This window comes from Rousettus aegyptiacus, unplaced genomic scaffold (assembly GCF_014176215.1).
Source record: "Rousettus aegyptiacus isolate mRouAeg1 unplaced genomic scaffold, mRouAeg1.p scaffold_m13_p_17, whole genome shotgun sequence".
NCBI lineage: Eukaryota > Metazoa > Chordata > Mammalia > Chiroptera > Pteropodidae > Rousettus > Rousettus aegyptiacus.
The window spans coordinates 2,986,151-3,008,369 of NW_023416292.1; the positions used below are offsets into that span (position 1 = coordinate 2,986,151).

General features: G+C 45.3%; 1 protein-coding gene and 1 pseudogene across 3 annotated transcripts in view; one reads left to right on the top strand and one right to left on the bottom strand.

Annotated features, from left to right (window-relative positions):
• The first annotated feature begins 7,844 nt into the window (after nt 1-7,844).
• The window catches only part of TMCC2 (transmembrane and coiled-coil domain family 2), a 35,619-nt gene continuing 21,244 nt past the window's right edge, over nt 7,845-22,219 (top strand). The window contains exons 1-2 of one of the 3 annotated variants that reach the window (XM_016140582.2): nt 7,845-8,697; nt 19,439-19,969. In XM_016140582.2, coding sequence (XP_015996068.2) covers nt 8,491-8,697; nt 19,439-19,969 — 738 coding nt within the window. In that variant the 5' untranslated portion in view covers nt 7,845-8,490. Of the gene's footprint in view, nt 9,743-19,438; nt 19,970-22,219 lie in introns of all 3 variants that reach the window. The other 2 variants (XM_016140592.2, XM_016140587.2) reach the window with 2 other exon arrangements.
• LOC118613113 lies at nt 12,487-12,605 on the bottom strand (annotated as a pseudogene).

Consider the following 22,219-nt stretch of genomic DNA (forward strand, 5'->3'; position numbering starts at 1 on the left):
TACTTCACCTGTATAGTGGAGCTAATAATACCTACCTCTCAGGGTTGTAAAGATTGAATGACATAATGTGTAAAGCAGTTAGTGCCTTGACTGGCACATCGGAGTCCTTAATAAATGGGTTCTTTCCTATCTATAGTAATTATTCACATTCATGATTACATCGTTTTCAAGGCAGATAGTATTTCCAAGAATATTTTGTTTTTGTTTATGAGAATCTCTATATGAAGGTTTATTAACTTGAAGATTAAAGATCTATAAAACTAAACTGCTAAATGCATTCTATTTTATAATATATCAAGAATCATTCCAATGGTGAATATTTCATCAGTGGCATCCTTGGCTGTCAGGATGCAGAGCATGGAGAGGAAAAACAATCAATTAAGAGGAATTTAGCATAACCCCAGAGATAATATAGTTTATTATAGAATAGTTTCCAGAAAGTTTTAGAGTAACTGACCCAAACTTCCCAAAAATCCTGAATATAGTTTTGTCACAATTCATTTCTCATCAGTAAGATTAGAAGGCCAATACTGCTTCTATTATTTTCCTAGAGCTGATTTCGGAAGCACTGATCTAGGACCTTTCTTAAAATAGGGCTTAGTGATCCATTTAGGTAAGTTTCCAGATGACATGTGCACACATCTCCAGCATAGAAAGTATGAAATTTTTTAAGGGTGTAGAGGAATAAAGGGAAAAAATAGTATTAAATTAAAAACATCATAAAAACAAATTCATTTCAAGTAAAATTTTCAATAATCCAATATTCTAGTATAAAACATGACTATTTCTTGGCACTCCCTTCTCATCTTTATCCATGGTTCATCCAAATCTTATCCATATAGTTTATATCATCTTTAATTCTTATAGCAACACTGGAAAGATGGATATTTTTATCCTTATTTTATAGACAAGGAAATTAAGACCCAGGTTAAGTGATTTGTCTAAGTCCATACAGCTAATAATAATATGGGTTCATCTGAGTCCAAAGCCCTATTCTAGCTCAACGCAATTTTGCATTCTAACGTTTTCATTTTACATTACTTAAAAAGGGATTTTGTGTTTCTATACATTTTTCATATGCATTTCTTTTAAAAGCAACATAACATTCCTTTGTATTTTTATGCCGTTGTTACTCATCCACTCCCCTATCCTTGGGCATTGAGGTTGTGTCAGGTTTTTGTTATAATATCTTTTTTTTGTTGTGCTGTTGCTTGTTTTCTTTTGAATTATTTCCTAGGATAATGCCCAGGAGGGCATCACTGGGTGAAAGGGTACAAACATTTATATGGCTTTAGCTATATATTACTGAACTGAACTACGCATGTCATTGCAATTGAAAGAGAGTACTATCATCTTCATTTGCCAGCACCCTATGAGAGGTACAAGGCAAGCCTGGGTAGATTCACCAGTGAAAATAGCCCTTTGTCTCTCTATCTGCTTGAGTATGCTCCAGGCCATATGAGACTCCTTGAAAATGATTTATAAGTGTGCATACTCTAGAAAATGATATCATGTGGGATAGTGTGATTCCAACTTCCCAGGAGAGGCTCCTTTGATTAAGTTGTCTTTTTCTCTCTGCAGTCACAAGATCAGCAGAAGGTTTTCAAGCAACTGACATTCCCCCCTTGATTCAGACTGTAGTTCTCATTCCTGTGTTCAGAAAAGATGTGATAGATCTTAGAAAGGAAACCTAGACTTCAATTCATGTTTTGCCATTCCAAACTAGATGAAAATGGTCAGGGTAAATTACACCAAAGAAAGGAAGTCTTGACAGTCAGAGCTGAAAAAGGTTTTAGGAACTGGCAGAAGGTAAAAGTGAGTAAAAGCCATACTAGAATTAGAAAGCTCTGTTCCAACTGGGGGAAGGTAATTTTGAGATAGATAGTGATATCTCTGTATCTTAGTTATCTTCGAATGGCAAGAATAGCATTTGAGGGTATTGAAAGGTTTAGATCACAATTAAGGGGCACATAATTGGCACTCATCTCTACGCAATAGGGCAGTTGGCATTGTGGGAAAAGTATAGACATTAAAGATCAAGCAGAACTGGTTTGACTAGCTCTTTCTAATCAGCTGACCTCAGGCAAGTTTTTTATTCTCTTTGATACTCAGTTTCTTCAACTGTAAAATGGAGATTACGATACTTACATGCTAAGTTTATTTTACAGACTAAATGTGAGTGTGTGCCAGGCCTGTGGTAAGTACTCAATAAACAGGAGGTATTATTAGCTCACAAATATATCAATAAATATGATCGACCAAGTCTTCCCCTATCCCTATGTTAGTGTTTCTCAAACTTCAGTGTGCATAAGAATCACCTAGGATGTTTATTTAAAGTGCGTATTTTCAGCTCCCCCCCCCCAAAAAAAAATTCTGTTTCCATCAGTTCGGAGTAGGGCCTGTACTCCGCATAGCTACCTAAATTCCAAGGTGATTTATGTTGTTGGTCATCCGTTAACCTTACTTTGAGAAACACTTCCCTATGGTCTCAGAGAATAAGAAAAAATGTGTTTCCTATCACTAATATGCCATAAAAACTGTAACATGCAGATATAAATTAAAAAGATCCAAATACTGAATGATTCTATATTCAGGATGACTCATATTAGTTCTTACCTACTTAAATACTTTGGAATCATCCTAAAGCAACATTTTATCCTTTTAACACTCATGACATGGATGAATGTGTGTAAACACTTCTTCCTTGGAGTCATCTTAATCTCACAGAGATCACTCTCCTCTGAACTGTGGTACTTAATTATCTCCCAACCTCTGAGTGTTGACAGACATTTCAATCTTGTATTGTTGTTCTATATTTCATTGGTGTCTCATTTTCCCAACTGGACTTTTTTAAATCCACAGGCAGAACCAATATCTTTTGTTGTTTCCACCTTCCACAGGCATCCTGTAAAGCTTTTGTACATGATATGTGTTTCATAAATATATTTGGATGCATGTAGGTATATTTAACTATATTAACTATATAATAGACTAATACTCATTGATGAAATTCTTTACCATAAGAGTGGGTCAGTATTACAGTCACGAAGGGTGAGATGTTAGACTTCTAGGATTGGAATCAGGGGGAGCACAGTGCAGATCTCGGGCCTATGAAAGTTCTATAATCTTTCTGAGCCTGTTTCCTCTTTTGAGGAGAGAAATAACACTTGCCTTTGCAGAGTCGTTGTGGGGATTAAGTAAGAGAGAGTTCACAGGTTCCTAGCAAAATGCTTCATACCTGTGGTTCTCTTTAAATAGTAGCAACTTGTTCTTATTAAATCTGAAAGTACCACATAGAATAATAGATGGAACTGCCATTGATATTTATCTGGTTCTCTCTGAGCAAAGTTGATGTTTTCTCTCTTTCCTTCTTTCTTTCTTTCTTTCTTTCTTTCTTTCTTTCTTTCTTTCTTTCTTTCTTTCTTTCTTTCTCTCTCTCTCTCTCTCTTTCTTTCTTTCTTTCTTTCTTTCTTTCTTTCTTTCTATTTTTTTTTTAAAGGTCTAGCATTTTCAGCTTTAAGTAACAGATTGTCCCGAGGTTTGTATGGATTCCCTATAGAGCCGGGAGAGGACACAAAGCTGTCATTTTACCAGTCCCAGGCTTTCACCCAGAGCAGTACAATCAGGGTTTAAGTTTATGTCTCACAAACCTCCTCTGTTCATGGCCATGATTATTGTGACTTTCCTCAGATTACTGAGGAGGAACAGGCACCCAGAATGAGGAATATGCATCCTACCTGAAATGAGAAACAGGAACTTCCGGCTTTTTGTACTACAAGTAGGAGATTCACTGGTCCAGGAATCAACCAGACACTGGGGTTTCCTATGCAGGTCTTAGGTAGCTGTGAAAGAAATAGTCAAAGAGGGGAAATCTTTTTGGTTTGTTTAGTTTTTTAAAACATTTACAGTTAGGTATCAGAGATTCAATGCTATGGAGAAATTGTACAATTTCTGAATAAAAATAGTAATTAATTACAGTTTTATTTCTGAAGGCAAAAAATTGAAACAATTATCTAAGAATAAGGTTGATAAAGGTTAAATAAACCATGATATATTCACCTAATAGAATGCTAAGCAGTCATTTAAAATGGAAATATGTCTAAGTATAGTATATAGAGTAAGATGGAAAAATGTAATAACTTATGAAAAACGCTTCTGACTACATTTTAAGTAATAAGATAAAATTTGTTTAGACTCAGAGATTTCTCCTACTCATGAGTGAGGAGGAACCTTCCTGGTCCTGCCTGTCTCTTACAATAGCCAATAAAAAGCTTTTATTTAGGTGGTGGGATTGTGATGTCATCAACAATCTAGCCAATCTCCCTGACGATTATTTGCATAGTTTACTCCTCCAAATCCAACAGAACCCAATTTCTTTTACAAAGAGCATTGAGTGAAAATGGAAATCTTCAAAAGAAAGGGAAGAAAATTACATTAACAAAGGAATATTTGTAATCATGTTAGTATCAAAATACAGTGATCAAAATTATTATGTCTCATCTCTCTAGAGAATACTTTCACCTTCTAAACAAAACACAGTATGTTTAAAATAGCTCTCTGAAAACTACCTACCCGTTTGATGTTTAAAGTGTTTAAGAATTCTTACAAAATAGGAAACAAGTCTCTTACTATTGGCAAAAAGAAGCCATTTGTTTCTCAGAATTAATTGCACATGTGTGTGTGTGTGTATATATACATATGCATACATATATATGTATATATACATATATATTTAGAAAAAAAAAACACAGAAAAACTCAAAACCTGCTCTATGCTTCCCTGTTGATCTCAGCAACTTATCCTCTGTAATCAAAACTTCATCAGTTTATCAAACTAAATAAACTGGCTTCTTCAACCCTGATTTTTATCCTCCTCGTTTATACAATTTACTGGTTTAACTAATTTGATACGACTAGGAGTGCCCCCTTTTCATTAACCTAACTGGGATTTCCTTCACAAAAAGCATTAAGCTAAGTGGGACAATTCTGCCTTTCTCATGTGGTAGACAGGGGCCTTGGACAAGTTTGTTAATTATTTTTGTTTCATTCAGGTTTACTGAGCATATAATATGTGTCAAGAATTTTCACATTCATTATCTAGTTTAATCCTTACAATAATGATGTGAGGATAGATACTATCGGTCCGTATTTGTAGATGAGAAAAACGAGAGTAAGAGAAGTTGAATGATTTGGTTGCCTAAGGACACACAGGGAACAACAGAATCATAGTTCTTTCATGGATTTTCTAACATTAAGACTAGTGTTCTTCTGACTACACCATGTTACTTATTTGTAATTAAGTAGTGGTGCCAAAGCAGAATGCCAAATGCTACTCCTACATACCAAATATAATCTCTTGCATTGCAAATCTGCAAATTTTGTCTTATTTTGAACATCAAAACATAGTGTATGCCTATATTTTCCCAAAGAAGCCTAGAACAATAGAATTATTCAATCCTTTAAACAAAATTTCAACCAGAGTACTTTCAGATTCTATTTATCTTAGCTACTCAAGAATTTACTATGGCTAATAAAAATTTGCCATCAGCTTCAAACTGGAGGTTTCAGGTCACACAGCCCTCTACATACTTCCTACCCAAACTTCTTTGGCAGTAGAGTACTTGTTCTATAATAAATATGACATTCGGCGGAAGTCAGAAATGGGCGAGACAGATTTAAATGAACTCCTAAGAATAGAACCATTGGGGTCGAATGTGTGATGCTTTTGAAACTGGATGACATCTCTGATTACAGGGATGGCCTTCACTCTGTGTTAGGCAATGTCTAAGTGCTTTACATATGTTACCCAACACCCTCTAAAGTAAGTATCGTCAGCATCCCCATTTCAAAATGAGGAATCTTGGGCATAAAGAGGATAGACAACTTGCTTCCAATTACATGGTCAGTGGAGAACAGAGCTAGGATTTGTCCCCAGGCAGTCTGGCCACAGAGTCTGAGCTCTTAACTATTATACTACCCTGCCTCTCTAAAATGGTATGTAAAATATTCGCTGATTTTATGAAACAAACCACAGACATTTTGTTGACCTGCATTATACCTTGCTAAATATGGCCGCAAACAGGAAATCTGTCCATCACGCTATATACATATGATAATATAAAAGTCAAACTTAAGGCCAAATTCAACCTAGTATAGATATGAGACATAAGTCAAAAATGATAATAGCCTCTGCTTCCTTAAGCTTCACACTGACTCCCTTCACTTTTCTTCAGCTTAGAGTCAGGTCATGAACCTGTGTCCACATGTGCTCACCATTTGCTGGCCACTGCTTGATGCCCAGCACTCGTCGGGATCCGTGGGGGCCCTGCATTTCTCTGCGGCCAGTCAGGCAGTAGACTCTTCTGCCTGACATCTTCAAATCTGGGAATCTGTCCCCACCGGTTCTGCCTAATCCTGCCTGGGTCTTCACGGCACTCTGCCTTTCCCTCACCACTGAAAATGCTGAAGGATCATAGCTTGTGTTTCTACATTGTTCCTGATACTGTGTAGTGGATATGGGGGGTGGGGGGGAGTGGGGAGGGTTCTACTTTCTTGACCCATCCTAAATCTTCTAAAACGAAGCTGTCTAGTTTAGAAAGTAATTGCTTGACTGAAGTAAATTCTTAACAACTTAGGCTCTTCTAGGATACACATTAAAATGACTGGTCAGAATGAGAGGAAGACAGAACAGAGTCAGGAAACTCACAGACTAATAAAACTGAAGGCTAGAATAGCATGATGCACGTAAAAGAGATTGATAAACTACAAAACACTATAGAGATCATCACTGTGACCCACAGATTCAGTGGCCCCTTCACTACAGTCTAAGACAATGTTTCTCAAATGTTAGCTTGCATCGGAATTCCTTGGAGGACTTAGCAAACATTTCTAGGCCCACTATTTCTGATTCAGTATGTCTGGCTGGTGTTCAATAATTTGCATTTCTATCAAGTTTCTAGGTGATGTTTGCTGATTCTGCTGGTCCCAGGACTATACTTTGAGAACCACTAGTCCAGGGTGCTGGATGGGGCGTGGGGAGGGGGGGGGGAGTGGGGGAATCCTATCCACAGTAAGTGTACAGTAGGCACTCAGATGGGGTCGTTATTACTAGACTCCGTATTTTGGTAACACCAATATTTGTTCTCTTCTGCCTCCAGATTACTCAGAGCAGTTCAGCTGAGATTCGTGAGAAAAAGAGATTGCATTCCTTCTCCTCCCTGTGTCTCAACATCCTACCATTAATACCCTTTCTTATTTAAAAGCTCCTTCAGTCTGCAAGGGACTCATACACATTATTGTGTTCAAATAGGAAATACTTTATCATTTCTGAGCATAAAGCTAAGACTCATGTGAGAGTTGCCTAAAGTCGGGGAAGGGGCAATGGGACAGAAACACACACCCTCCCCACCCCCTTTGCATTTGCAGGGCTGAAAGTAACCATAGGTTTATGTTTCTAAGTTTCCTAGAGGGGATCGAGGTCTTCCTCATTGAAGGGATGTATATACTATAAGGTGCAAAGTTAGAGCAAAAAAGCAGTGATGATAAGCATCCCTACTGCGCCCCCTCCCCACTAAATAAAACGAGTGGGTGGGGAAATCTCGAGAGAGCCTTTACTGGGAGGGTCCCTCGGGAAAGCGCTTAGACGCGTCCAGGTGTCCCGGCGCCCCCGCCTCTACATGTCAGCTGCTCTCCGCAATGCAAAAACGCAGCAGCAGAGCCCTCCAGACCTCTCCCGGGGGCTCGCACAGTGCAACCAACCCTAAAACGAGGCCGCGCGACGCCCCCTAGGCCCTCTGGGCTTCCCATTGGCCGGTTGCCGTTGTCACTCCCTCCTTGCCTCTCCTTCCCCTCGCGGGCGGAGGCAGCGGGCGGGGTAGGTTGCGCTCGCCGCTGGCTGGGGCAGCGGCCGCGGCTTTGCAGCAGGCAGCGCGCCCGCGGGGAGTCGGGTGCTGGGACCTGGCGCCGGCAGGGAGCGAGGGGGCCGGCTCTGCGACCCGTCCATGCGGGGCGGGGGCCAGTGGCAGGGCCGGGGGCTCCAGCCGGGTCTGAGGGAGGCCGCAGAGGACCTGCCCAGCCGGCTGCCCCCTGCCCTGCCTCGCCCAGAGCCTGGCCAACCCGGAGGGATGCTCTCTGCCTCCCAAATCCCTCGCCTTGCCATGCCCTGAAGCAGAAAGTTCGGGGGCCAGGGGCGATCCTCCTCCTCCCGCTGCAATGACTGCCCAAGGACTCCTGCTGCCCAGCCGCGACTGTGCCCTGCCTTCGCTCCCCAGGTTGTAATGAACTATTACAAGCTGTAACCAAGGCTCCCCCTCCTCGCCCCTCCCCCCCTTTAAAAAGATTTATTTTTTAATACAAGAAATTGTCATCCGCCGACTGCTTTCCTCGTTAATCGTTTAGACCCCAGGCTCTTTTCTGAGTATAAGAGGGGGTGCGGTCTCCTCCAAGACGGCGCGCTGTAAGGACGGATTCCCCTGAGCGACCCACATACACCATGAAGAGGTGCAAATCCGACGAGCTGCAGCAAGAGCAAGGCGAGGAGGATGGAGCTGGGTTGGAAGATGCCGTTTGCCACCTGCCGGGCGCGGACCTCCGGCCTGGGGAGGCCTCGGGTGCTAACTCTCCTGGCGGGCTAACTTCAGATGCGGGCGCTGCTGCGGCGCCTAACCCAGGTCCCCGAAGCAAGCCTCCCGATTTAAAGGTGAGCGCAGACCCTCCCATGGCCAGCCCCGCCGGCGACTTAGCTTTCTCCGCCCCACGCAGAAGTGCTTTAACAGGAGGATACAAGTGATGGGGAAGCCAGACAAAGGTCAGGATGTTGACTCAGAACCTTGGACTGGACGTCAGGTACCATTTGTGCCTCTGTCTTTCAGCTCCATTTCAGGCCTCTGTGTTTATTCTTCGTTATTCAGCAGACTTTCCAGTGACTCATCCATCCCATATTGTTTGAATGATGTGTGTGAAGTGCTATTCACAGACAAAGGGCTGGAGAAAACCAAGATGCTAACTAAAAAGTTGACATCACTTCCCCTCCTGCAGGGGAAGAAAATGACAGCGTGGAAGGCCAAGCAGAGGACCATTAGTCTCCTTTGCTGATTTAGTTTCCTCCTATTGGGACCTTCCTTGATGAAGCTCAGTTTGTCCATCTGTGAAAGGGGAGTGTGGATTTCTTGCCATTAGGTGGAGCCAGAGGTTAAGCTAGTGCTTGGAGATCTCTGCCTGCCTGCAGAACCAGCCCCCAGGGTGGAGAACTGACAGGTGGCCGATTGGTGCTTGGGCTGGTTTGGGGCCTCGGTTCAAGTTGCACACATGCTGAGCCGACAGTTAGAACCAGAATCGGAAAGAGCCGATCACAGGAAGCTGGGAGTTGTTTATTTCCTGGCCGAGACTATTATCGAGCTGTATTGAATATGTCTCTATATTAATTAAAACAGCAGCTGGGATAAATAATGCACCGTTGTTGGAACTGCCACAGGGACTGCAGGCTCAGGCTTCTCAAGCCAGCTCACCACAGGGCTGAGCGAGGTGTCAACCCAAGGAGGGAACTTAGATGCCTTGGAGATTGATGCCTCAGGGACATTTTCTCCAGAGAGGGTGCAAGGCCTTGGCTAGGGGAGCAAAGGACTCCCATTATGTTAAATAAAGCCTGTATCCTATAGCAGCAGCCACTAAGGAGCTCACCAGAATAAGCCAATGACATTCCTTATTTGGCCTGAGCAGCTCAGAGTCAGGAAGTCAGAGCATAGGTGAGTGTGCTCTTACCTGTGTGTTACCTGTCTGTGTTCCTGGGGAAGGGGTGAGAAGGGGGAAATTAGCTTTGTGGGTACTTAAAAAAATTGTAGTATTATTCGAATGTGACCTCTGGTTCTCCTGCTGTCCTTTTCAGGGGTTCAGGGCTAGCCTTGTGTCTAAAGATGGCTAGGCTGTGCACAGGAAGCTTGGTGCCTAGTCCAGCTGTCACCCCTGAGCCCAACCTGTGTACTCAGGAGGTATGGGTCCTATTTTAAAAGAGATGGTGAAGGGACAAGAAAGCCCTTAATGCTGATGTGAGGAGGGCCTGCCTTCTGCTTTAGACTTCAGCTTCATTCTAGGCTGATTGGGATGAGTCTGGCCAGCAAACTGTGATTGTTTGACTGTATGCAACCCTGAGTTCATGAGGGGCAGCCTTAGAAACTCCCCACGCTCCAGTTTAGTGGAAACTGCGAGCTCCATTCATTTTCCTGGGTCGGTTGCCTTCATGAGGGAAGGTGGGCTGCTTGTGGTGTGGGGCTACAGTGGCTGTCTCTGTAGATAAAGCTACTTTAAGAAACTCGGTCACCTCTACCCTATATCTTCCCCCGCCCCCTCTCGTGATACCTTCATTCTGGTTATAGCATATATAGCAACAACTCTGAACTTGATATTAAATGCTGAACTTCCCTGAACCAAAATTAAGACCAGGTGTGAGAAAAAGAGTCATACCCGTCACCCCCACTTCTGAGAAAACATCACTGAGGTCGATCATATCCATGTGGACCCAGGCTGGCAGCAAGATGGAGAAAACATAGCTACTGCCTGCTCAAAGAGAGCGCGAGACCAGTGGGGCCTTTTCCAGTTTATCTCTGTCTGTTTTCTTACATGTTTACAGGATAGGGACTTCAGACCGGACATGACCTTGGGGCTATAGCAGTTTAATTTGCTGTGTGATCTCAGGTGAATCACTCAACTTTTCTGAGCTTTTTTTCTGGGGAAAGGGACTAGAAATATTGGAGTGTGTCCGAACTTGTTTTCTAATGCTGAAAACGTTGTTTTCCAATGATGGAAACGTTCCATCATTGGCTCTAGCACTGGGCAGAGCTGACTTGTTCTAGATTTGATGGTGATACCAGAAAGGGGTAAGTTTAATTTTTAACACACACCCCTACCCGATACTTGTGTTTGACCTAGGGAGACCAGTAGTTCTGGCTTGCTTTTGTTTTCATTTTAAACTTTGGATATAGGCACTTTTGGTCCCTTAGTCCCACCTCTGTTTTCTTGTGACAGCTCTAGGCATTGTGATGGATTAAGTGCATTGTGGGAAATCATCTAGAGGAAGGAACAAGAAAATAAAAGTGTTTGTCTGGAGCACCTTCACTGAGGTGGAGGTGGGGAGGGGAGAGAATTTTACTCTTTGCCAAAGAAATCTGACTGATGCCGTAACTAGTGGCAGCCAGAGGTGTCCAAGGCCCCTGTGGTCTCCCTCTACGGACCTTCAATGTTGTGGAGTATCTCGCTCTACAGTGTAAAGTTCTGCTTCGGCAGCCGTGATCTGTGATTATGGGGTGGGAAGGGCCAGTGGAAAGAAGGAGGGTAAAATAATTAATCCAGCAATCTTAAAAGAGCGATCAAAAAGCTGTAACTGAAAAATAACTTGAAAATGGACATTGCCCCACTGGAGGCTCATGTAGCTACGTTGCGGGACTTCTCAGCTGCTCCTCACACTTGATGTGACTGACGTTCAGGGGAGATCTCACCAGATACTCCTGCTATAGAAGTCCAACAATCGAGAGTGACATTCCCGGTCCCTGTGGCTTAGATTCCTGTTTAACCACTTGAGCTCATGTCTTCATTCATTTGCCATCATTATCCAGCCCTTTGCTGCTACCAGATTCCCTGCTGATTGGAAGGCTCTACCAGGGTTGCTAGTCATAGAGTTGTGGCTGACCAAAAGTACACTGGACTCTCTAGCAAGAAAGCCCAGCTCTAGTGAGAATGGGAGTGGGAAGGAGCTCAGGGGACAGCTACAGAAAGGGACATGGAGCACACATTCCTGTTAAAAATACAGTATGTGATAGATGTTGCTGAGGCCTAGGATGAGTGGCTAAGCGTAAGTCGGCTAGTTCTGTCCTGATGCATTTCAGAAGCTGGAAGGCAGGGGAGGAAACCCCCGACCTCACCCCTACTCCCCTCCAACTCCCACCCTCCCCACTCGCTCCGGTACAGCAGGAGGAATTGAGCCTTTCCTAAAGGGAAGGGTTTGGATATGCCGGCCAAGGGGCCTTCCCCTGGACTTCCCCTAAGGTTCTCTTTCCCCTCTTGAAAGTCCCTGCGAATAATTTCCCCAGGGATTTCTGAGCAGTATTCATATTTTTCCTGGAAGAAAAAGGAGGGGGGCTCCAAATTCCATTATTCCAGTCCTGGTTTGAAGTGCTTTTGACTCAAGATTCATTTGGGTTCTGGCTCGTGATCTTCCGTTCCCACCACTCGCTGGTTTTCCTGCCTGCTCAGGAAGATCAAAAAGCAGTTAGAAGCCAAATAGCTGAGGGAAAGTCACAGCTGAATTCTATGTGATTCTCCTTGCTAGCTCACAGCCGTTACGGGCAAGCACAGGTGCATCAGCCCTCTCTGCGACTGCCCCATGTTCCTTCGACACTTTAAAAAAAAAAATTTTTTTTAGGCGAGGAAACCCTTCGTTGATCTCACAGATTGCAAGGACCTTGTCAGCTTACAATCCCTTATTTTTTATTTTTTACGCCTACAGCACCTGGTCTTCCTACATGGTCTCCCATCCAAGTATTAACTAGGCCCGATGCTGCTTAGCTCCCGAGATCAGATGGGATCGGGCCTGTTCAGGGTTGTATGGCCATAGTCCTTCAGCACTCTTTAGAGAGCCCACTGGAGAAGGGATCATGGGTTAACACATACTGAACGCCTTCAGTGGGAAAGGCACTGTTTTAAACTGTGAAGTATGACATGCATGTAAAGGTATCTGAAAAGATATGTACAGTTTAAATAGCAGTCACAAAATAGACACCCTACCTCCCTACTACCCAAGTCACAAAAGAGAACATTAGCATTTCCCAAGAACCTCCTCCTTCTTTTTCTGTTTTACTTTTTTTTTAAGGTCCAGAATTTTGATAAGATTGATGGTCCTCAATTTCTATACCTTCTCAGTGTAAGAGGAGACAAGCTATTCATAGGGATGTGGGTGGGATGAAGGAGAACACACGTGTGCTCTGCGACTCGAGGGGAGGATCTGGCGGCAGAGTGAGGCTTTACGTGGCCTGGCTTCACCATGAGGCTCCTGGTCTACTTTGGAAGGGAAACATTCAGTCTTGAAGATTCCTGAAATGATATGTGGGAGCTGGACCCCTGAGATAGGTTTCATCGGGGGAGGCAGAATTCAGGTAGACCTAGAAACAAAACGGAAAATGAGTCCTTTGACCATAGGCACTGGCTTTGCCTCCAGGTGAGCTCCCGGTCAAACAGGATGAGATATTAAAGAAAGTGTGGTTCATTAATTACCAAACAAGAGGAGCAGAGGTTTCTAAATAGGGGAAGTGAAATGGCAAGCGCTAGGTCCTGTATAGGGCCAGCATCCTTTTCGACTGCGATGGTCATCGTTCTCCCAGTCCTATAAATAGTCAGGGACAGCGAAGGATGGTGAATTTTGAGATCGCCTGTTTTTATCCCAACTGCAGCTAATGTGAGGAGGGCAGGGGTCCTGAGGCCCAAGACTGCCCCACTCCTACCTCCTCTGCCTTCAGCAATATTCAGAGCAGCCCTATGTGCGGGCTCAGGGGGGACTGGTCGCTGATGGGAAAGCACTAGGATGCTGTCTGTTCTCCTGCCACATACTGGGTTCTAGATGAATTCCCAGCTTCCTAGTCCTAGTGGGAACTGTCCTGCAGGCTCAGTATTTAACAGAATGTCCTTCTTTTTGTGTATCTAATTGTGTCTTAATTGCCAATCCCATTTACAAGACTCTCCTTCAACAAGGAGTTGAAACATCTGATAGGACCTGAATTTGGGGTTGAAGTTTAAAAGAATGTGGGTGTCAGGGGCTGGGGAAAAAGCTCAGCTGGCTTGTTAGTGGTGGTCTTGGAGACCAACTCAAAACTCATCTATTTCATCTAAGAAATGGCATAGACTAGGAGGGTCATTCTTAGAACAAGGCCATGACTGGACAGGGTCTACCTTTATCAGCCAAACATTTAAGCCTCTCTCCATGTTAAGAAGTTAGAACAAAGCTGTTGAGGGATAGCAGTTATGTTTTTTGATGGTGTGAAAACAACTATTTGACTTTTCAAACCAAATGATTAAAAGCTTCCTTATTCCAGCCAACTTAACTGAGTAATGTCCACTCTGGAAAACAAAGCTGGTTATAAGGACATGAGCCCCGCCTAAGCCACGTGTGGAGACAGTAAACACATTCGGGCTCCTGGGTCTGTGTTCATCTTCTTCCAAACCAGCTCAACTTTGGCAATTATTAATACCATAGGCTGAGATGAGGTTTAAAATGCAGCAGGAGGGGTCTGGGTTAGACGCAAGAAAAAGCTGTCTCACCGAGCACTTTAAATCTTTAGAAATGTAGCTAAGGATTACCTCATATTTTAAAGACGCTTTTGTAGACTTGGATAGTTTCCACTTAGAAAATAAAGAAATGTAAGTAGCAATCACCACGTTTGTGCTGAGGTCTCTGTCAGGTAATATTAGGGAAATAAAGATATAGATGATATAAGTCCTGCCCTCCATTCACTCATATTCTTGAAGGTTCGGTGACAGTTTGAGAGAGCACGAGAAGCCATGTCACGAGGCAGTACACGATTAATTGCAGATAATGAGCTCTGGAGTTCAGAGCAGGGTGACGAGCTCACTGCAGACCGGGGTGGTCAGAGATGGCTTTATGGAAGAGGAGGCAGAGAGAGGACACTTGAATCACATGCAGGTAACTTGAATCACAGTCTTTACGCTGGTATATGTTGAGTCTGTTCTGCCTAAAGACCCAGTAGGTGAGGTCACCTTTCCCGACTTGTATTAGCTCCAGCTAGAATCCTGTGAGTAAAGGAACAAGGAACTAAAATAAAATTGGGAATGGGGTAATCAATTGCCCCTGAGTTGAGGTCTGTTTTTTAATGTCACCTGTGACGCTGGAGAAGAAATGATTCCAAAATTCTTTATCACTATGTTTCTAATAGAAACCCCAAACAAGGCTGAACGGCTGTTCAGTCTTCCTTTTGGCCCTTAGTGCCAAACCCTGGGTGACAGTTCCTCTCCTGCTCCAAACCCAGGTTCCTCAACCAAAGGTTCTGAAGGGCAGAGACTTCCGCAATCCACTTCGTATCCTGAGAGGACTCTGTGGGTTTTTACAGTGATTAGCTCTCTAATGCTGGCCCTGTTTCCATAGAGACCCTATAAATAGAGGAACGTTGGCGACCTAGGCTTGCTAAGGCTCACGGTGACCCAGTCACCCAACTAAACCCTAATAGTTGAACCTTTGGGGGCGGGGCAGAGGGAGTTTCAAACCCAAGTGGGAGGAAGGGACATGCAGTCAGCTGCCAGGTGGGACAATTAGCTGTAAGTTAGTGTGACTTAAGCTTTTTTGGGAGTTGTTAAGAACACAGGGACCTGTATGAATTAGAAGCTGCTTTGGCTATTTTTAATCAGATGGTGGCACAGTCTCTGTACCATGAAGCATTTACTTTTGGCCTCATGCAGCTGTGTTTGCAGATTTTGAAGCAAACTTCCTCTTTGGGGGACCCACACTCAGGGAGGAAAACGGATGAAGCCTAACTGTTCAGAGACCACAGCCTTCTCAGGAAGGATCTTTCAGAAAACATCTACTCCACCCCTTCTTCCTGAGAAGATGAGGGCACCCAAAGAAGATAGAGTCCTTCCTGCCCTTAGAGATAGTTCCAGGGGAGGAGATAGCAGCCTTCCCTCATTTACTTCTCCGTGTATAAGTACCTGGCCCCGAAGCTCTCCTTTCTGGCTCACCTCCAGCAGTTCTGCATGGTGGGGGGAGGGCAGTTCTTGCCTGTTTTCTTGGATCAGGAGAGCTGTTTGCGTCCCACCTCTAACTCTGAAACATTTCGGTTCTCTTTTCCTAATATGTGGCTTCGCTTGGCCACCAAAATGGTTTCTAGCAGCTGGGGAAAAGCAAAAGTCAGCGTGGAAAAGCAAGTGACATTTAGTAGCTGAAACCTGTTAGTCAGAGCAGGTGGTGCTTTCTGCTGCGTTGGTGGCTAAGTTCCCTCAAGCTAGTCACCATGATTTTCCTCATTTCCAAAATTTGTGGCTGGTTATGTGGATGTGCTGAGTTTTTTTTTTTTTTTTTTTTTTAAATACTTACCCTGGTATGTCAAAACTCCTTAACCATCTCCTCCCTGACACCCACGTGGAGAAGCAACCCTGTTAAGCCTGCTTTCTTGCCTTGCACCTTTGCAAGTGAGGAAAAACCTTTGTGTTTGGAGTCCCCCTGTCCATTATTCTTTGACTTCTTTTTTTGTTCTTTTCCTTCATGCCCACCACAGACCTTAGCAGACTCCTTGGTGCTACTGGGGCAGAGTTCCTGCTTTTCTTTACCTGGTGGGGAGGTGGGACATGAAGTCTACAGTGGCTAAATGTCGTGCCCTAGTCCTACATGTAATACAGGCAGATCCACCACTATGCTACAGTTCAGGGGACTGAACTCCCCCTGGCCCAGGCATTTCTGTTTTGTTTTGATCCCGCCTTTGATACTGTTTGGGGACACAGATAATTATCCACTTTAGTGTTGGGATGAGTGTGTGAGCCACTGAAGATCAATTAGACTAGAACGTGGGGGTTCATCGGTGTGATTTGGATGAGCCACTTAACTGTACTGGCCTCAGTTTCTTCAACTGCAAAATGGAAACACTGCTACTGTATCTGTTACAGCTCGCTTCCTGAGGGTGGGCTAGCATCAGGCTGGAATAACAGCATAAATTGGAAAGCACATTGAAAACTGTTGGATAATGTGAAAAATAAATTGACCGAGGATTTTAGGATCCAAGGCAATATGGCAAGCCATGGTGGCTGCTGTCCATAGCACCTCCACCCTTTTCCAGAGGCTGAGGGAAAGGAAATGCTTCTGGGCTCCTGGTCCTCTGGTGAGGTCTTTAGAAGGGAATTCTTTACCTGAGTGAATGTAGAAGATTGACCTCGGTATCAGAGAAGCTAGTTCAGGAGAGGTGGGGAGAGGAGAAAGAGACCTGGAATAGAATGCCAGAAAGACAATTTGTAATATGTAATGTGACTATTTGGCAGAAGCAGCTGGACAAATGCCAGAGCCAGCTGGCCCCATCCATGACACTGGGAGCGAGGTGTGGTATCAGTTTGAGCCTGAGGACAAGGGAGGTAACTTGGCTCATCCCTGGTCTGGAGGCCGCGAATCTGGGCCTTTCTAATTGGTGGCAGAATGTGCTCCCCAGTCTGGTTTACCTTGGATGTTTTGGTTCTATCCGAAGTGGACTCAGATGGTCCTGCCTCAGGCTGGCTCTGAGAGGATGCTGACTCCTGGGCTGCCCCAGAATGAGATACTTGAGAAGGAATGGTGGCAGCCTTAATTTCCTTATCAAAAAATGGAAATGCTAGTGCTGTTGCTTTTGTTCGTTTCTGGGAAAATCAAGTGAGATAATGCAGGAGAAAAAGCACATTGAACACTGTGAACTGTTCATGTTGAGTTATGATGATATAACTTATCTGGTCTGTAAAATGGGTGATACAAGGGCCCACCCACTTTAAGAGTGTGGTGAGACTCAAGCGAGGTGAAATATGAAAATCCTAAACTTTTACACAAATATATGGTAACATAGTTATTGATATGCAGATGCGGTGACCTACAAACAACACCGAAGTATAAAGTAACTAGCTCAGATCTAAAGATGGTGTTCTCTTGGTTTCTGCATGGTCTAAGATTTCTGCTCTGTAAGTTTGTTTCTAGAAAAAAAAGAAAATCTAGTAAGTGTAATTCTTTGGAATGTTTTTTAAATGAGGGAGACTGCCTCGTGAGATTCAGGCTGTTCCTCACAGACGAAGACCCACTGTCGCTCATGGAGCCCCAAATGGCTGGGTTCTGAGTTTCCCGCTTAGGAGTTACAGAGCGTGGGTTCTCGCCCGGTCCTCCAAGTGCCAGCCCTCCTCCCATTGGCTCTGAGGCTCTGTTGAGGGCTTGGCCTAACCAGTTAAGTCAGCCCCCGAAGGAAGCAGCAGTCTGGAATTATACCACACATTGTCTGGCCCTGGCTGGGTGGTCCAGCTGCCTCTCGCTGAGCAGCCCTGCCTAGGGAGCAGGTGGGCAATCTCAGCAGCCGAGCTAAAAGGGCAGACTGCTTCCAGGGCAGCACTGGGAACCAGGGACTCTGGTTTGTTCTAGTGTGAAGGCAAAGGCACTCATTTGGACAGCTGGTACTGATACGTATGCTAACAAAGTGGTCACATTACTGACCACTAAAGGTATTCTCATTGAAGTGAAGTTTATGTATCATGTTTACCAATTTGTTATAAAGGATACAGATGAACAGCCAGATAAGGAGGTACACAGGGTGAGGTCTAGAGGCATCCCAAGTGCAGGAGCTTACTTCCCAAAGGAACTGGGGTGTCTCACGCTCCTGGTACGGGCATGTGTTCACTAACCCAGAAATTCCAGTAACGTTTATTTTATTGCCAACTATATCAGGGATGAGGTTGCCTCCAAATAACAGAAAATCGTACTAAAGTGACGTAGAAAAGGGTAAATTTCACCCAGCAACAATCCCAATATAGGCTTTCACAACCAGTTTGATGACTCTGTAGTGCCATCCAGGTCACAGGCCTGTCCCTTGGGGCTCTACCAAGAGTGTGTGTGTGTGTGTCTGTGTGTCTGTCTGTATGTGTAGGTCTTCATTGTTATGCCAGTCAACCTGTTGCAAAATGGCTGCTATATCTCCAGGCATTACCTCCACATTCCAGATGGGCAGAAATAAGAAGGGTCACGACCTTTATCAGGAAAGCAAAAGTCTTTCTAGAAACTCTCACCTTGCTTTTCTTTGGCCCAAACTGTGTCATGTGGCTACTCCTAGCTCAAGGGAGTCTGATGTAGCAAGAATTTTTAGCAAGGTGCACGACGGCCATACAGTTTGGTTATTAAGAAAGAACAGGGAAACGCTATTAAGTGGGCCATTAGCAGTGTCTGCTACAACAGTATAGCATGACTGTAATCTCCTGATTTTCCCACAGAGTGTTGCAATGAGGTCTCTTTGGAAATGGATGCCTGGTGGTCTAGAGGAGCTAGCAGAGCTTGAAGGAGGACCTACCTAGGAGGAGGAAGGGACTGGCTGCAGGGGGAAGTCAGTCCGGAGGGATACGACCTCCTGCGCAAGCGCTGCCCGTGTGCACCTCCGAGCCCCGGACTAGCAGCAGAGATCTCACCGCCAGAAACCTGAACCCATGTGTGGATCGGGAGTGTTTTGTGGGGAGCCACGGGGGTGCATTTCTTTGGAATGAAAGGAGTGGATCTGGGGTTGCCACCTTTATGCAAGGCATAACCTTTCAGGTGTGATGGGCCATTCACCGGGATCTTCCAGATTCAGACAGCTGCAGTGGCAACACTGATTTCCCAAGAACAGACTCCTCACCTCTGTCCCCACCAACTAGGCATTCAGGAGCTTTCCACTTACCAGGGTTCTTTGTGTCTCCCCCTTCAGAAAATCCAGCAGCTCTCAGAGGGCTCCATGTTTGGCCACGGCCTGAAGCACCTGTTCCACAGCCGCCGCCGGTCGCGGGAGAGGGAGCACCAGGCGTCTCAGGATTCCCAGCAGCAGCAGCAGCAGCAGCAGCAGGGCGTGTCTGACCATGACTCCCCGGATGAGAAGGAGCGCTCCCCCGAGATGCACCGGGTCTCCTACGCCATGTCCCTGCACGACCTGCCTGCCCGGCCCACCGCCTTCAACCGCGTGCTGCAGCAGATCCGCTCCCGGCCCTCCATCAAGAGGGGTGCCAGCCTGCACAGCAGTGGCGGGGGCAGCAGCCGGCGCACCAAGTGCAGCTCCCTGGAGCCCCAGCGAGGCAGCCCCCACCTGTTGCGCAAGGCCCCCCAGGACAGCAGCCTGGCTGCCATCCTGCACCAGCACCAGTGTCGGCCCCGCTCCTCCTCTACCACCGACACGGCCCTGCTCCTGGCCGACGGCAGCAACGTGTACCTCTTGGCGGAGGAGGCAGAGGGCATCGGGGACAAGGTGAGGCAGGGCAAGATAAGGGCCTTCCAAAGGGGGGCGCTACTCAGAGGAAGCGCCATCTGCTGGGGGGAGGCTGGACCTAGGAAGCTGAGCTGGGAGTCCTACCTGGTGGGTATGGACACCTGGCCACCTGCAAAGCTGTCTGCCTGGTGGAAGGAGTCAGAAGTAGACTAAGCCAAAAGCAAGAGATAATCCCAAAGGGCTAATTTCTGTTCGTTTCACAGTTCTATTTTGCTCAGGCTGATTGATATTAATTTTGGTTTGTTTTCCTTAAACATGCTATGGAGAGGCAATCAGGACAGTGGTTAAGAGCACAGCCTAGAACCAACCCTGGTTCTGCTACTTACTAGCTGTATCAGTCACTTAACTTCTTTGTACCTCAGTTTCCTCAGTTGAAAATGGAGGATAATAATAGAGTGGCTATAGGAACTAAATGGGTTCATATATGTAAAATACTTGGAATGGAGCTTGGCACAGTTCCATTTTTATTATTATTACTAACCAAAGAAGATAGGGGAGGAATCCATGAAGGGTTGTTTGGTAAGGAGATTATTTAGTTTGGTACTTGCTGAATTTCTATATTTATTCTTTTATGTCATAAGAATGAACAAGCCAGAGGTGCTGTCCTTATGGAGCTCACTGAATAGAGGGGAGACGGTTGGGTAAATGGACAGAATGGGGTGATAAGGCTGTGGTAGAGGCTGTGGGATCTTTGGGGAAAAAGGGACCAGCAGGGGAGTGAGACTTGGCAGAGACCTCCTGGAAGAAGCCATCGAGCTGAATCTGGACGGAGTATAATTTATCTAGGGAAGAGCTGTGGGGAGGGACAAGGGGAGGAAGGGTGTAGCATATACAAAAGCAAGTAAGCTGGCGCCATGGGCTACTAGGAGTTCAGTGTGGTTGGAGTGTCCAGCACTTTGGGAGACTGACAGGTAGGCTGAGGCCAGATCACAAAAGGCCTTGCTTGCCATATTGAGTCTGGGGGTGCTCTGAAGCTATCAGAGGGTGTTAGTCAGGAGGGGGTTTCTCTGGGACTCAGTGTAGACAATAGATTGGGAAGGGGACAGGAGTGGAGTCAAGGAAATTCGTTTTAGGAGCTATCACAGCAGTCTAGGCTACAGCAGTGAGGATGGAAAGGAGAAGACAAATTTAGAAGACATTTGGCCATTAGAACTAGTAGTAAGATGAGACCTGGAAGACAAAGGGAAGGAGTAGAGGTTGATTGCAGGGTTTATGGATGCGGCATTCTCTAGTTGAGGAAAGACGGGGAAGGAGCATGTTTGGGAGAAAAATGATGAGTTCAATTTTGGAGCTGTCTGACTACAGAGCACCTACTAGTGGTCAGGTTCACGGGTGAGGTCTGAGCTGGGGCTTGCGCCCTGGGAGTCAGCATTGAGCTTGAAATCATGGGTGTGGATGAGACCTTGGAAGGACATACATCAAGTGAGAAGGAGGCCAAGGACAGATATGACATGTAAGGGACAGAGCAGCCACATATGTAGGAGTAAACCTGGAGAGAGAGAATGCCGACGCAAAAGGAAAAAAGGAGTTTGAAGGAGGAGGAGGTACTCAGAGTGAAACATGACAGGATGACAGGTCACATCTGGATTCGGAAATGTACATGGGCGGTGTCCAGCGAGGGGAACCGGGGGGGGGGGTCACTGGTAACCAGCAAGAAACCAGTTTCAGTGCATCGAGGAGATGGTGGAAGGAGAGGCAGCATGTGTAGCTCCTCTGGTGAGAAGAAAGGGCGGTGATCATGGGTTGAGGCAGTTTGATTTTTGTTGGTTTTCAAAGGTGGGCAGGGAGGGTTGCAGATCACATAGGACCTAGTAGGCCAGGAAAAGAGCTTTTGACTTTTTTCTCAAGAAAGGATGTCATTAGAAGGTTTTATACAGATGAGTGACACCTTTTAAGAGTATCACTCTGGCCGCTGCCTGGAGAATAGGCTGTGAGCCAGGGCATGGCTTTGAACCCCAGCTGGGAAGCTGTCGGAATCCACCAGGGGTGAGGAGATGGCAGCTTGCACCAGGCTGGGCACGGTGGAGGCGAAGAGGAGTGACTGAATTCTGAATTTGTTCCAGATCGAGCTGCATCCATTTCTGACGGATGTGGGGCTTGACGGGGAATAGATGCAGATGCCACACAGGGTTTTGGCCTGGCCTCTGGAAAGAAGAAATCGCCATTAACTGAGTTGGGGAAAAATGGCAAATGGAACAAATATTTGGCAAGGACTGTGGGAGTAGAAAT